The 15,848-nt window shown below is 41.9% G+C and overlaps 1 protein-coding gene across 1 annotated transcript in view; it reads right to left on the bottom strand.

The window, feature by feature from the left end:
• Nucleotides 1–1,760: 1,760 nt before the first annotated feature.
• The window catches only part of PARP12 (poly (ADP-ribose) polymerase family, member 12), a 24,957-nt gene continuing 10,869 nt past the window's right edge, over nucleotides 1,761–15,848 (bottom strand). Inside the window, exons 3-12 of the mRNA XM_009333050.1 lie at nucleotides 14,950–15,244; nucleotides 12,813–12,914; nucleotides 11,492–11,615; nucleotides 9,674–9,869; nucleotides 8,947–9,067; nucleotides 7,312–7,408; nucleotides 6,240–6,318; nucleotides 4,788–4,918; nucleotides 3,932–4,083; nucleotides 1,761–2,092 (exon numbers count right to left, since the gene is read on the bottom strand). Coding sequence (XP_009331325.1) covers nucleotides 1,839–2,092; nucleotides 3,932–4,083; nucleotides 4,788–4,918; nucleotides 6,240–6,318; nucleotides 7,312–7,408; nucleotides 8,947–9,067; nucleotides 9,674–9,869; nucleotides 11,492–11,615; nucleotides 12,813–12,914; nucleotides 14,950–15,244 — 1,551 coding nt within the window. The 3' untranslated portion in view covers nucleotides 1,761–1,838. The remainder of the gene's footprint in view (nucleotides 2,093–3,931; nucleotides 4,084–4,787; nucleotides 4,919–6,239; nucleotides 6,319–7,311; nucleotides 7,409–8,946; nucleotides 9,068–9,673; nucleotides 9,870–11,491; nucleotides 11,616–12,812; nucleotides 12,915–14,949; nucleotides 15,245–15,848) is intronic.

A 15,848-nucleotide genomic window follows, 5' to 3' on the forward strand; every position in this document is an offset into this window, starting at 1 on the left:
TCTTAAGAAATACTTGACAGTTCCAAGGTTTTTTTTATTTGCATACATGTATGCTGGCTGCTCAACGCTAATAACATCTTTTGCTGGTGTCGGGGTTTAACCCCAGCTGGCAACTAAGCCCCACACAGCCGCTTGCTCACTCCCCCCCAGTGGGAAAGGGGAGAGAATCAGAAGGGTAAAAGTGAGAAAACTCATGGGTTGAGATAAGAGCAGTTTAATAGGTAAAGCAAAAGCCACGCACGCAAGCAAAGCAAAACAAGGAATTCATTCACTCCTTCCCATCGGCAGGCAGGTGTTCAGCCATCTCCAGGAAAGCAGGGCTCCATCACGCGTAACGGTTACTTGGGAAGACAAATGCCATCACTCCGAACGTCCCCCCCTTCCTTCTTCTTCCCCCAGCTCTATATGCTGAGCATGATGTCACATGGTATGGAATATCCCTTTGGTAAGTTGCGGTCAGCTGTCCCAGCTGTGTCCCCTCCCAACTTCTTGTGCACCCCCAGCCTACTTGCTGGTGGGGTGGTGTGAGAGACAGAAGAGGCCTTGACTGTGTCAGCACTGCTCAGCAGTGACTAAAACATCCCTGTGTTATCAACAGTGTTTCCAGCACAGATCCAAAACATAGCCCCATACTAGCTACTGTGAAGAAAATTAACTCTACCCCAGCCAAAACGAGCACAGGTAGGAACAACTAAATATTCAACTTAATCTTCAGATTTTTAAAGGTTTCAGCTCTGTAGCTGAAGACCACTCCCCAGGTAAGCACATTTTTCCTCCAAGAAAGTCCAAAGACACCTTGATTACACAGGTAACCAGTGTATCTCCTGCAACCAAAGGGGCAGTACACCTAACGAGAGACAGTCACTCACTGTCCTTCCCAACAGCTGTAAGAGAACCATAAAGTTGCTCCACAGAAACAGGGTACTGCTAATCAAGCAGTGCAAGCAGTGTATTTCACTCCTAAGTATGATATTCTTAAATGACAGGGTGAGTTGCCTCCTCTTCTCCCCCCCCCCTGCCCCAGCACCTGCCAGCACGCACTCTCTCACAGTGGAAGTCATGAAAAACTTGTGTTCTCACAGACCTAAAATACAGCATTTATTTGATACAGTAAGTCAACTGAGTAGCACAGCACCAGGCAACCCTTGCTTCGTGTCTTTGGTACTTCTTTTAAATGAGAAAATTAACAAGTGAAAATAAGTCTCTGTTCCTTTTCAACAACGAAGTTTAATTTTTGAGGCTTTGTTGGTGAAGATTAAGTAGGGACAAAAACCAGTGCTGCTAAGAATTTATGCAATGAGTTGAGCACAGAGACAGAGATTGTACAGTCTCATTTGCAAACACTTGAATGTCTACTGTCACAGGAGACAGATTATTAAAAAAAGCAGGTTTTATCAAATTTTGAGTTAAAAGATAAACAGGTAGAAGGAGACAGCCTCTGACGAACGAGCATGTGTAAAGATCTATCCTGAAACAATTATAACTATATATTGTTTAAACTTGGCAGTCATAGCCAATCCTCATGTTAAAACCGTCAGTGAATTCATCTAATAAATTTATAAAAGTCTCTAGTAATGCAGGGAAACATGATACCTGTTAAAGAATAGGAGACAGACACAGGATTTTAAGAATTCTAAGACATCACTTGTGTCTTTTTACCCCTTGTTTTCTATTGCACAGAAAGGATAGAGAATAAATGCTTCTGAACACTCACCTACCCAATTACACAACTTCTAAAAATCACTTTTTCTCTCTTAAGCCAATACTAAAAAAAAAATGTTTATACCAGCTAAACATAATGATGACAGGTTTTGCTGCTATAGCATTTTTGCCAATGCCTAGTGAATGTATTCTATGAGATACTCTGGATAAATCTGCTGCTTCTCAAAGATGACAAAGATAGAAGGGTTTGAAGAGCTATTCACACAACTGTCGTAGAAGTTTTGGTTGTCCTTCAAGGGAGGTCGAACATAAGAAGAACTACCAAGAGTGAACTCCCCCACCAGCACCCGTGCCAGAAACATGGTCTTGGTGTATGAGTCTTCCCTGCAGTAGTTGTCAGAATAAGATGCATCCCTTGCAAAATAGCTTCCTGCAGAAGAGACACCAAGACAGAGTTGGTAAGACACCAAAATTGCAGGGAAGGAAGTGATACAGTGTGAAAGCGAATTCATAAACAAATCCATTAAGCAGTTCATGAACGGCCTTTCCAAAGCCTTCACTTGTCCTGTACATCCTTTTTAGTGAAAATGACTACTATGTATTACCTACACTTTTATTTTTCACAGCACACATATTAAAAAGCCACACAAGTAATGTTTTAAATGTTATCATATTCCTTAAAAAGATTTCCTCCTGACCCTAGGTGTCCACCTTCCCCAATCTCACTCAAGTCCCTCTCCTGACAGAGGCTAGTAATGTTCATTAGAACAAGTGGCGTCCCGCAGGGGTCCGTATTGGGACTGGTACTGTTTAATATCTTCATCAATGACACAGACAGTGGGATCGAGTGCACCCTCAGCAAGTTTGCAGATGACACCAAGCTGAGTGGTGCGGTCGACACGCCAGAGGGATGGGATGCCATCCAGAGGGACCTGGACAAACTCGAGAAGTGGGCCTGTGTGAACCTCATGAGGTTTAACAAGGCCAAGTGCAAGGTCCTGCAGCTGGGTCGGGGCAACCCCCAGTATCAATACAGGCTGGGGGATGCAGGGATTGAGAGCAGCCCTGCCGAGAAGGACTTGGGGGTGCTGGTGGATGAAAAGCTGGACATGAGCCAGCAATGTGCGCTCACAGCCCAGAAGGCCAATCGTATCCTGGGCTGCATCAAAAGAAGCGTGGCCAGCAGGTCGAGGGAGGGCATTCTGCCCCTCTACTCCGCTCTGGTGAGACCCCACCTGGAGGACTGCGTCCAGCTCTGGAGCCCTCAGCAGAAAGAAACGGACCTGTTGGAGCGGATCCAGAGGAGGGCCATGAAAATGATCAGGAAGATAGAACACCTCTCCTCTGAAGAAAGGCTGAGAGAGTTGGGGTTGTTCAGCCTAGAGAAGAGAAGGCTTCGGGGAGACCACCTTGCAGCCTATCAGTACTTAAAGGGGACTTACAAAAAAGATGGTGGCAACCTCTTTAGCAGGACCTGTTGCGACAGGACAAGGGGGAATGGCTTTAAACTAAAGGGGGTAGATTTAGACTAGCTATAAGGAAGAAATTTTTTACGCTGAGGGTGGTGAAGCACTGGCACAGGTTGCCCAGAGAGGTGGTGGCTGCCCCATCCCTGGAAACATTCAAGGTCAGGTTGGACGGGGCTCTGAGCAACCTGATCTAGTTGAAGATGTCCCTGCCCATGACAAGGGGGGGTGGACTAGATGATCTTTAGAGGTCCCTTCCAACCCAAACTATTCTATGACTCTATGATTCTATTTCTGAGAGTTACAAAGTATTCAAGCGGATATGGGTGGGTAGTCAGTCAGTCAGCCTGTGTCTTGGCTATTTCACTTGGTATGTCGGTCCTTTCCTGTACACAGCACAATGTAAAGGAATATAATTTGCTAACAAGGCAAAAAGCCCGCAAGCAGGATGGCATTTACATTCCTGGAAAAAAAAAAAACAAATAATGCCACGTTGCCTTCCTATAGGAGCTTGGAGAAATTGGAACAGAAGTAAGCCTGGACTCTAGGAGAAACCATCCCTAGAACTGGCCTCTCCTAAGCTTGTCTCTTCTCTTACAAGGACAGAGTAGAACATAAAGGCCAAGGCCTTTTAGTATGCCTTAGCTCCAAATGATCATTGCCAAAGTCAGCTATGTTGTCCACATAATTACAGAGGTAAGTCCTAGATTGGCCGAGTGCCCTCTTTTTAACTTCACATCTCTGCAGTAACTACTGAGAATTTTCTAGCAAGTTTAGGGTTAATAAAAGAGCTGAAAAACTACCTTTGCCGTAGACTGTCCCGTGAAGGCCACAGATCCTCCAGTCAAAGTTTTGCTGACAGATGGCATCAATGTATTTTTTACTGGTCCCATGAAATAAAAATCGCTCATCCACAGCCTTTCCACGATTGGTCTTCTGCATTTGTTCCTTCTGCCTGAAATAAGAAGCAGTATGTTTGCAGTTCCACAGTGGCTGTACCCAGTTTCCAGCCGTACTAGCACTCAGACAATTTTACGCAAAGAGTACGTTCTGAAAGTCCTGACATTAATGTCTAAACTTCGGGCATACAGGGTATTTTGCTGTCTAGCTCCGTACAAACATGCTTTCATTATACATAAATGCCTCCAGATATTTAATAATAAAAATGTTTTGTTTCATTCACTGCCTATTGGGAGAGCGGGAGGAATCTTACCATTATTTTTTTTCTAAATACAGGAGTTCATATTAAGGCTTTCCATCAGTGAGTTTTGCATTTAGTTTTGAAGGCTGTTTCAGTTTTGACCAGCTACAAACAAGCGTTTGTGCCAGATGTGACTGATTACCAGTTCAAGGCTTCAGTGGAAGGCAGCTGTCCTGGACACAGGCCTGGCAGAAGTCAGAACCACTTACTCAGGAGCAAGGATTCCTCCCACAGCGCTCATCTGACTATTCTAAGCTGTATGTCTTGACTGAGTTTTGGTTTTCTCGGTACGTCTTTATCTACATGTTGATCCTGGCTAGGTATTTCAGCTGGGGAGTGGAAGCAGATTCTTAAATGCAGCTGCGTTTCAGGAATGCGTGTGTCTATCTTTAGCAGACAGCTAACTGCAGAAACAACAAACTTCATGCACACATACAAGAGCAGTATTTTACACATACCATTGATACAGTTCCCAGAGAGATGGGTTCTGAACTCTATGAATCCTTTTAATAATTGTTTTGGGCATTGTGCGTTGAAAGTCCACCTTGACTTTCTTGTATTCTTCGGAAGAACTGTCAAGCTCGATCAGCTATAAGGAAAAGATTAAAAAGCTACTCTCATCTTTTACCAAATCATAACAAAGCCACCCTACCTAGTGCACTGCTCAGACCTTTAAAGTCTTTTCTGTGAAGCAGAGGTAGAGCAGCAAAAGTACTCTTGGAAAAAAGGCAGATTAGAGATCCCTGCTCTGTAAAAGTGAGCTCTTGCCTAGGGAAAATTAACTCCTGGGGTTTAAGACATCCAGGTTGCTCTCTCACAGGAGATTAAAGGAGCTGCACGCTTTTATGCAGCCACCCAGCCCCTTTTAATATTTGGGCCGAGCTACATTTGCATGTATATATCAAACGGTACCTAAATACATAGAAGAAATGAGCACATAAATAAAAAAAGAACGAAGAATTTATGTTGCAGCAAATCAAAGAGTACGTCTACACCCATGCTTTTTAAATCTTTATAGTTTATACTCCCTACAGCCAGTGAACACAAACTGCACTGCCTGTTATGTTTTTAAATAAATTGAAAAGGCTTTATTCAATCAACCATTTTAGGGAAGAGTAGGGACACACTGCCAAAAATCAGTTTCTTACATGACAGTCCTGAAAGCAAGCAAAGTTTTCTACTTGCATGTTTTCCCTAGGAACATCAAGAATGTCAACATTAGCCTTCCCTATTTTTTATTGAGAATTTCTTGAGGATTTGCATTTTGCAAGTTTGTAATTTTCAAGCTTCATAAAAGAAGATCTTTTCTGTAGGTATAGTTACTAGAGTTGACAGACATGGTGGTGGAGGCAGGCAGGATGTCAAAGGTAAACCATGCAGATATTAACTGGGTGTGTTACAAAGGTAAACAAGTTCACTCCACTGGAGTTATAGTACATTTTGATAAACGATCCCAGCCTGAACTCTGCCGATTTCTGCAATGCTCCACAGACTTACAACAGCCTACTTATACACAGCTCAGGGAATGGCTACCCTGAAGTTTAGAGGCATGATTTATCTCTGATGCTTCAGCACATGCTGGACTTCAAAGCTACGTATCTTGGGCACCAGTAACAGTCTAGCTAATACAGCATAAGCTTCAGGCAAATTTGCCAAGGAAAGGGATAAATAGTAGCAGTGAAAGTCAATGTTGCCATGGTTATACTGCCACCATTTGTTAGTTTAAATTTAGGTCTAGTTTCACCACTGGGTCTGCCCAGTGTGATTATCAGGCTTGAATTTACCAACACCTCTGCATTACGTTACAGAAGAAATGGTCATCTACAAACGCACAAGAAACACTGAACTTGAGATGTAACAAACCTGTATGTGACAAAACTGATGGAGAGAAAAAACAAAAAGCTCCAAACCTTGAATCCCAGATCAGGCAGGGCAGATTTGTCCCAGTGAGCTGGAATGCCCTTAAACTGTTCTGTATGTTTAAAGCCCCTGTACATTACAAGACATTACAAATAGGTAATTAAAACAAAACAAATCCCTACATTTTATGTATATATGATACTAAACATTTTTGCCAAATTTAGGGAGAATATAGGCAACTGAACATATTCAGAAACATTTCAAAATTGTCTTTTCAGTTCAGTACATGAAAATATTTGTTCTAAATCATCATGTCAAGACTTATGGCAGGAAGCAAGATGCCAAATGAGAAAAAAAATTAGATATACACTGAACTAAACATGAAAGTAGTTCTCTTAGTTGCAGAGTTGAATGTATACATAAAAGCTCTGCTACACTGGGCTAGATAAATAAAAATGCATCCAGTATCATATCGTATCAATATGACAGAAACAGGATAGATACAGTCCTCCCCTCTGCTTCCACCCCAATTTTAATTAGTGTGTTTAGCTGCTCTTTCCTGTGTTGTTTAAGCAAGCACTGTGTGCTGCAAGGGAATGCGTAAAAAAAGTTGGCTGTTACATGCAACTACATAAAACTCCCCTTGCAGACTCCCAGCTTTTGCTCCACCTGTAACAGCTACTACTTTCCTCTCAGATTGTCTGGCTGTTCTCAAAAGAATTGTTTCTAAACTTGTACTTGGCTTTGAAAATTACTGATCTCAGATGTCAGAAAGGGCTAGTATGCATAAATGTTATTGCTTCCATCTGTATCAGCTGCTCTAATAAGATATCTCCCTAACAACATTGCTACATGTTGAATTATTTTCTATGCTTCCACGCTTTCTGTGGCCAAGCCCAAACTTCCTTCACCCCCAAGGCTCCTCAGTTGCTTGAAAACTGTTGGTCAGGCTGCAATACTGCCCTGGCTAGACATTGTTGTAGGAAAGGTATGTCCCTTCCCCTCTCAATTTCTTTTACAATTGCCTTAACAGCTACTCCTTCACCTTATTTACACCCTTGGAAGACACCGCATTCACAATGCACTAAATCCATCACCTCCGAATGAGCAGTTGCAGTTTACCTTGCTCTTGTCTTTTCTACCTCTGTCTGAGAGACAAATTTAGGTCTTCTGCAAATCTCTCTCTCTGTTGTGTAGCGAAGATTTTTCTGAATCATGGCTGGGGACAAAAAAAACGAACAATCAGAAAGATGTTTTAGAAAGCCTTCACACTGCAGCAAAACTTGCTACTAAGTTGTTTTGTCAAAAATGTTGACAAAAAGGCAGTGAGCTTTTTTTATTGCTACACAAAGGGAAGTCGGAGAAGGATGTGGAACCCACAGTCTATCTGTATAAATCACCAAGAATGATTTCAGTTTCAGTTTTGCTCTTAACTTTAGAAGGAATGATAGACACTGGCAGCTATTTTCCCTTCATTGTTCCATCAGCCACACAACCGAAAAAGATCATTGTAAAAATAAGTCTCTACTTTTGCTCCATGGATTGCATCCCCTCCTTCTCAATCTGCAATCAAGATAACTGTTTTCCTACATGTAGTTGTAGATTTCAAACCCTATAAACACAACCTAACGGCTATCACAGGCCATTCATTTTTACTGACCACCAACAGAAACAAGTCACAGCAACCTGAATTTTAGAGGCATTCTTTCTGGATCTTGGAACCTCTGTAGCTACTGCCACATCATACCAGTAACTAAGAGTCAGTAGCAGCCAGGAGAATGAGGCCTCATCTTCAGAGAGAGATACACAGGAAGAAAACAAACAAACCAACCCACCCACCCACCCTCTTGGCACCACCAAGCCTAGAAACTAAGTTTTGCGAGATGCCTACATTGAGTATGTTTGCCTAAGTTACTAAAAAAGCCCAAACCTTAGAAAAGGGATTGATTTACTGTGCAATTTTCCCTTCTAAGCCAGACAAGTTTCCCCACTCTATAGAGAAGATTACAGCATTGCTTTCAATTGAATCACAAACAACATATCACATGCCCTTTCTCCTTGTTTTTTTTTTTCCATGCAGAATAAGATAGTAATGGAGAGTTGGATCAAAGGCAACTACACCAAAATGACAGTCTAGGCAGGCTGATTCCCACCACTGCTGTTCTCCATGATTTTTGAAAAGGATACCTGGAAAGGCAACAGCTCAGAGAGGACAGTGCCATCACAAGTGGCTTAAATTTCCTGAACTCTTGGGAAACACATCTTCCTACTTTGACATAGTCAAGGTATTTCCTCAGCCTTTCCAGACAGGCAGAGCTATGAAAAGAAAATAGCTACATAAATCTTGCAATCCTAAGGATTGTCTGGACCCTACACCTTGCTCAAGCATTCATTTTTCTGCAAGCCAGTGATTAAAGCAGACAAGAAGCTGGCTTGCCAAGTCTCCCAGAAGTTTCTCACCGTTTGTGTTGGTGCTAGCATCAATGGCAATGTCACACTCGGACTTGCTGGCAGACATTTTGAAACCTAGCACAAGAACTTCTCAAAAATAAAAGGTTTGGAAGAATAGGAATGCCACTTTGCTTGTGTGAACAGCTCTTATCCCAAGAACTTTGATAGAAGCTCTGTCTCTGTAAGCATTGCAGTTCAAAGTTCAAATTTCTCTCTCCTATCTTCTGTAGTAATGTAGTTTAAAACCACAAAAGACCTGGGAGGGAGGGAGGGACAAAACAAAAAACCAAAGCAAATAGAACCTACCTCCAAAATTGAGTTCATATTCATGTCTTCCAGCTTTGAAGTTCAGCTTTGGAGAACCTTTGGCTATGTAAGCTTTCTCCAGGTCATCGCTGGAGACAGTGGCAGCTGCATGATCACCATCCTGTCAAGACAAAACCAGAGAAAAAAGATTCTCCTGGTCTGTTATATACAAGCAAGTTTAAAAACCAGCAACTGTCAAATGGTGTGGTGGCTGCAGTATGTATCAGCCTTTGTGCATGATAAGCGGCTTTCAGGCAAAAGCCATGTATTTAAGCAGTTGAAACTGTCCCTAAAACAAACCAAGCAGTATTATGAAGCCTAAACTTACACTGCAAAGTGCATGCGGTGAACACTACTACTGAGACCACACATTCACCAACTAGACCTTAGCAAAGATGCACAGAATACTTCTGGAACCTCAGAAAAGGAAGTTTTAGTCAGGAGCAATGAAAAGAATGTATTAATGTGATCCTATCTGACACGACTCGCTGAAGAATTATCTGTCAATAGTATTTGTGACTCACCAGTAAGCACTCCCCTACCTGAACCAATCAAATTTGCAGGGGAAAGATTCCATTAGGCCTCTAAAGTCCATTTGTACAGTATGAGTGAGAGGGAGGGAGGGAGGGAGACAGACAAAAGAGGGGAAGGATATAAACACTGTGTACTTTTCAGTAGTTGTGCACTTTTAACAGAGTTGAGAGTCTCCCCATTTCTCCACACTTACTTTTTTTCCATACTCCTGCCACTGGCCGTATTCATCTTTCCAGTACCAGATCCATTCTGTTGTAAGAATGAAGTGAGGGGGTTTGGTCACAGAGGAGGCTGTAGAAAGACGTCTAACCTTTGCAAACCCGCAGCGCATATTCAGAAAACAGATACATGACAAGACAGAGCCACTTTCAGTAACACCATTATTAAATCTATAAAAAAAGGGAGAAAAAAAATCAGAACTGTTTGTGAAGCTTTACACATATGTTCAGAAACCCACCACAAATTTGCAAATTAAGTCAACATCACTCAAAAGCAGAACACAAACCTACAGTTTCCACAATAATCCCAGCTCTGTCTTGTGTTTGTACTATTTTGCATTACAGTATTACATCTCACATTGGTTCCATGCACAGTAACCATTATCAACTCATAAATTAGTGAGTTACATGAGATGAACAGAAACAGTGGAACATGTACACTGCCTTCTTGCTAACCAATTATATTCTAATCAGAACACTCTCATAACTTAAGCACGGCTTCAAAGAGCCTCTAACGTAACATAAGAGGGCTAGGTAAATTCTCCAGCATGGGACACAGCATACTGGTATGAGCCCCTTCCAATACCCTCTTCCTGCTACATAACCAATTCCAAACTCTTAAAGGTATTTCCATATTCTTAATGGTTCTCTGCACCCAAGAGTATCTCTCTCTCCAGGTACGCAAGGTATTCTACCAGTTCCACAATATGGACTGGGGGAAAAGGGGGCGGGAGGGGCAAATCTCATGCTGTCTTTCCATCCTCCATCTCAAAGGTGAAAGAGAATGGGGTCAAGCTGTGTATTGACAAGCTCTAACCAAAGACAGATTCCCACAAGTACTTGTGATAAAATCACCATTCTCTGCAGTTTTCCAGCCATTCTTAGTGAGAATTAAGACTTCCTATGGTAGCAGCAGTAGGAAGTATTTATAATTTTTTTCACAGCAAAGAATACTAGAGTCTATGGGTCAGTCACATAAAATAACTGTGGTGGATTGACCCTGGCCAGCAACCAAGTACACACACAGCTGCTCGCTCACTCCTACTCCTCTCCTCTGCAAGACAGAAGGCAGAAAATAGGAAGAGCAAAAGCGAGAAAAGTTGTGGGTCAATGTAGAGGCAGTTCAATAGATGAAGAAGGGCTCTGTGTGTGTGTAAATAGACAAATAAATAAGTAAAGCAAAGCAAAGCAAATCGCTCACCACCTCCCACAGGCAGTCTAATGCCCAGCCAGCCTCCAAACAGCAGCCACCTTGGAAACCAAAAACCCAACCCTCTTCCTCCTCTGCCCCAGGTTTTATTGCTGAGCATGATGTTACATGGTATGGGAGATCCTTTTTGGTCAGTTCAGGTCAGCTGTGCCAGCTGATCCTCTCCCAACCCCTTGCCCACCCCCAGCCTACCTACTGCGGAGGAGCAGGACAGAGTGGGAAAAAGAGAAAGCCTTGGCTCTGGGCAAGCACTGCTCAGCAACACCTAAAACACCGGTGCATTATCATTTAGTCACAAATCCAGAACACAGCACTATATGGGCTGCTACGAAGAAAGTTAACTCCAGCCCAGCCAAACCCAGTACAGTAACCCAGAGGGTCCTATACAGACTCCAGGCATAAGTAAGTCACAATGGATCAGACCTCCAGCGACAGCGGATCATCAAAGTGAGGTCAGTAGAAGAATACCAAACAAAGCTACTTATGTAATAACTGCAATAGAATCATAGCAATTTATAGCCACTAAGGGCCTAGTCCAACACAGAGAACTCCAAACATTATTAAAGTTTATAAGAGTTTGTACCTGGTGTTATTGGGGTCACAATACACTTTTTCTATTTCTTCCATATTCTTCAAGTCCTTCCAGGTATTACCATCAGAGATCTGCCATCTATATGGCAAGTGAAAATGAGTTCTGATACACTTGTCTATAAAAGAGATACATTATTTTTACAGGCTATGAGGAAACACTCCAACATTTCAGGGCTGTACAACTAGCTGGTGAAACTATCAAACGCATAGCTATGGAAAGTGTTCACCTATGGAATCATTACAAGCAATAGTTCAGAAGTTTTCAGCATGAGCAAGCAAAACTTAATTTTTGAGCTTAGGCAGAAGTTCAGTTTCTGTACCTACTAGATTCTCTTTGTGCATCAAAATTGCTAGCAGGAGCTCAGTGGTGAAGGACTGGTCTGTCTTCTCAGTTTCAGAGACAAAAATTTACAATGAATCAAGATCACAAGCTCACACAAGGCTATTATTTTGTATATAGAATAAGAGTGTAGACTCGAATATCTATGCTTAAGCACTTAGTCCCAAAATGGTATTACTAAGGAAAAAAACAGTGCTAAGTTTTAGAATAGGAGGTAGCTCATTTAGAGACTTCAAGAAGTCTCTAACGGTCCAGGCCTCACCAGTAACAATAGTACTGGTAGCAGTGGCCCAGGTATCACAAGTGTTACTCGGAAATAATTCAAGAGTCAGCATGCAGTCACACCTCAAAAGGAGTGAAGATCACATCACCAGTACACATATGCATAAACTTGAGGCTAGCTTTCATAGTAGAACAACAGGCAACTTAACTACAGGGAAAGTCAAGAGGACTGCACCACACAGTTTATATGAGAAGGTGTGCAGTACATCAGGGAACTACTACAGGTCAAGAGCATCAAGAAGGAAAAGGATGACAAAAGGACACCCCAACAAGAAAGATGGCACAGCAGCCTTTTTCCTGGACAAGTTGGAACATTTTGAAAGGGAGACAGCTCAGTCAGATGGAACAGAAGAGTGCTAGAAGAAACATGGAAGAATGTAGAATTCAGAGTATCTTTTGTAGCTACTTGGAAATAGGACTCCTATCATTCAGCAATCCCTTAGGTTAACACAGGTGGAGCAGCCAATCTCCAACACAGGCTGATATACATTTCAGAGTAAACCAAAACAGCTCCTTTGTTTGCTATGCCAGGTAGGCCAGACGCTTTCCTACCAACACTCAAGATTACAATGAGATTTAACTATAAAGATAAGCGTAAGCTCTGAAGCTTCGCCTTTCTGTGGAAGATGTCTATCACTTCCTCTTTATGAGAAAAGGAAAATCGACTGGACTTCCTACAGGCACAACCTACCTTTAAAGCCACAACTTCTGTACAGATGATATAAACAGATCTGTTCCAATTCATCATCATCATTTGTAGTTGAGGACTGTTGGCTAGAGCTGTGTTTTCTCTCTAGATGGGAGAATTATAAGCCTCATTAATTTCAGGTTTCAACAAGCCCCTTAAAAGTGCACCTATGGGTAGGGAAGATGCCTGAAAACAGTTTTTCTAACTACATAACTGCATTCAGCTCCAGAAAGACACTGAAGTCTTTGATAGCCTTATGTATTCAAAAGTCCTACCCCTTTATCCAGCCTTTCTGAACTTCACTTTCCTATAACTGCTAAATTCCTCAGATACAGTTTTTAGCTATCACTGCAAAATAAGAATAGAATCCAATGCCTTTACATTTCTAGATGGACTTAAGTGAACCGTGCATTCCACATAGCTGTTCACACTGGCAGCTATAAAATCTGAAGTCTCAAAATTTGATATGTCTGTAAATTAAAGCACACCTCAGGAAACAAAGAAGGAAAGAAGGAACTGCAGGGAGAATAGCAGAGATGAACACTGTCCTGGTTTCGGCAGGGATAGAGTTAATTTCCTTCCTAGTAGCTGGTACAGTGCTGTGTTTTGGATTTAGGAGGAGAACAATGTTGATAACACACCGACCTTTTAGTTGTTGCTAGGTAATGCTTACACTAGTCAAGGACTTTTTAGTTTTCCATGCTCTACCGACTGAGAAGGCTGCAGGTGCACAAGAAGCTGGGAGGGGGCACAGCCAAACTGGCCAAAGGGACATTCCATACCATATGATGTCATGCTCAGTACAGAAACTGGGGGAAGCTGGCCGGGGGGGCCGCTGCTCGGGGACTGGCTGGGCATCGGTCGGTGGGTGGTGAGCAATTGTACTGTGCATCACTTGCTTTGTGTATTATTATTACATTATTATTATTATTTTATTTCAATTATTAAACTGTTTTTATCTCAACCCACGAGTTTTTCTCACTTCTACTCTTCCAATTCTCTCCCCCATCGCACCGGGGGGGGGGGGGGGGTGGTGCGGGGAGTGAGTGAGCAGCTGTGTGGTGCTCAGTTGCCGACTGAGGTTAAACCACGACAAACACACACACTTGGATTTTCCATTCTGTTATCCTTTTCTTTCCTGTTAAATTGTACTTAACTTACTGTTGTGGTTTAACCCGGCAGGCAGCTAAACACCACACAGCCGTTCGCCATTGCTCACTCCCCGCTCCCCCACAGTGGGATGGGGGAGAGAAACAGGAAAAAAGAGAGTAAAATTTGTGGGTTGAGGTAAAGACAGTTTAATAGGACAGAAAAGGAAGGGAAAATAATAATAATGATAAAAGAATATACCAAATAAGTGATGACAATGCAATTGCTCACCACCTGCCGACTGATGCCCAGCCAGTCCCCGAGCAGTGGTCCCCCCCGGCCAACTCCCCCCAGTTTATGTACTGAGCATGACGTCACATGGTATGGAATATCCCTTTGGCCAGTTTGGGCCAGCTGGCTGGTGTACGCACTGCTTAGCAACAACTAAAACATCGGTGCGTTATCAACATTATTCTCATCCTAAATCCAAACCACAGCACTGTATCAGCTACTAGGAAGAAAATTAACTCTATCCCAGCCAAAACCAGGACACTTACAATTCTAAGGAACTTCAAAAGAAAAGAACAAACAAAATATTACAACTCTGAGAAGTAACTAGGATACTGCTGTCTATGAATTCTCATGCTAGACAATTGCTACATTAAAGAAAAAAAATGGATAAAATAGCTTATAATCACACAAGTAAACACCACCCCTATTCTTAAACAGTTCTCTACCCTTATTTTTGTTTTTTTACCAAGAAAAAAAAATTATAGATCTCCCTATTTCCAGTTCCTGTTATGCTTTTCTAACCCCAAATTTAAGATTTTATGAACAACAAGCACTTCATTTCTCAGGAACCCATAATGCCTTGAAATCCACTTCACTTTTCAAGACACAAACCTCTGTCAATGAGATAGTTGCAAGGTCCCTCCTAAAAGACACATCAAAATGTGAATTCAGTTTTGTTTTTCTTAATGACTTCTATGAGAATGTTACATTCACTAGAGTGACTCTTCTTCTGATGTTTTCGAAAGATGGCATCATTTACCTTTGCATGGTGAAGACTTGGCATCTTCTGTGTCATACATGCTCCTGTTGCCATTTTTTATGTCATGCATATTCCTATAAATGGAGGGTAGTTTCTCAATAATGTTTGAGCTCATTCCCTGTCTCTCCAGTTTCTCATAACATTCTGACTTTAATAAGTCATGGGATCGCTTGCAGCTGCTGCCAAATCTGCACTGTCCCTGCAAAAAGTACTGGCAAACATGCAGTTTGGTGCAGATCTTTTTATAGGTACAAGATCCATAAGGTCCATCACCTTTGTTATAATGCAAGCAGACCTTGGGTAGAGGAAAAAAAAAAGAATTTAAAGATTAAAGTACAATGTGCTCATATAGACTGTTTGAATTCACGATTTTTAAGTTTTTACAGCTACGTGTTTACATTTGCATTTAAAAGACTTATACAAGTTCCTTCTTGTTTTCAAATGATTACTTGATAGTTTTTCCTTTCCCCTGCTAATGTCTAGAAAGATCATTCAACAGACAACAACAGACATTCTCAAGCAGATGGGATTTTGTTCTAAGTCACATAAACGTAGGATAGTGGATTTTATTGTGTCACGACCTGAACTCTTTGGTTTTCTAGTTTTGGAATAGTGAACTTTTTTGACCTGAATTTGATGGTAAGAGGTACTGGATCTGGCTGGGATAAAGTTAACTTTCTGTTGTGGTTTAACCCGGCAGGCAGCTAAGCACCACACAGCCGTTCGCTCACTGCCCTCCCCCCCAGAGGGATGGGGGAGAGAATCAGGAAAAAAAAAGAGTAAAATTTGTGGGTTGAGGTAAAGACAGTTTAATAGGACGGAAAAGGAAGGGAAAATAATAATAATAACGAAAAAAGAATATACAAAATAAGTGATGCACAATGCAATTGCTCACCACC

The sequence above is a fragment of the Pygoscelis adeliae genome, unplaced genomic scaffold, assembly GCF_000699105.1.
Source record: "Pygoscelis adeliae isolate BGI_AS28 unplaced genomic scaffold, ASM69910v1 Scaffold38, whole genome shotgun sequence".
NCBI lineage: Eukaryota > Metazoa > Chordata > Aves > Sphenisciformes > Spheniscidae > Pygoscelis > Pygoscelis adeliae.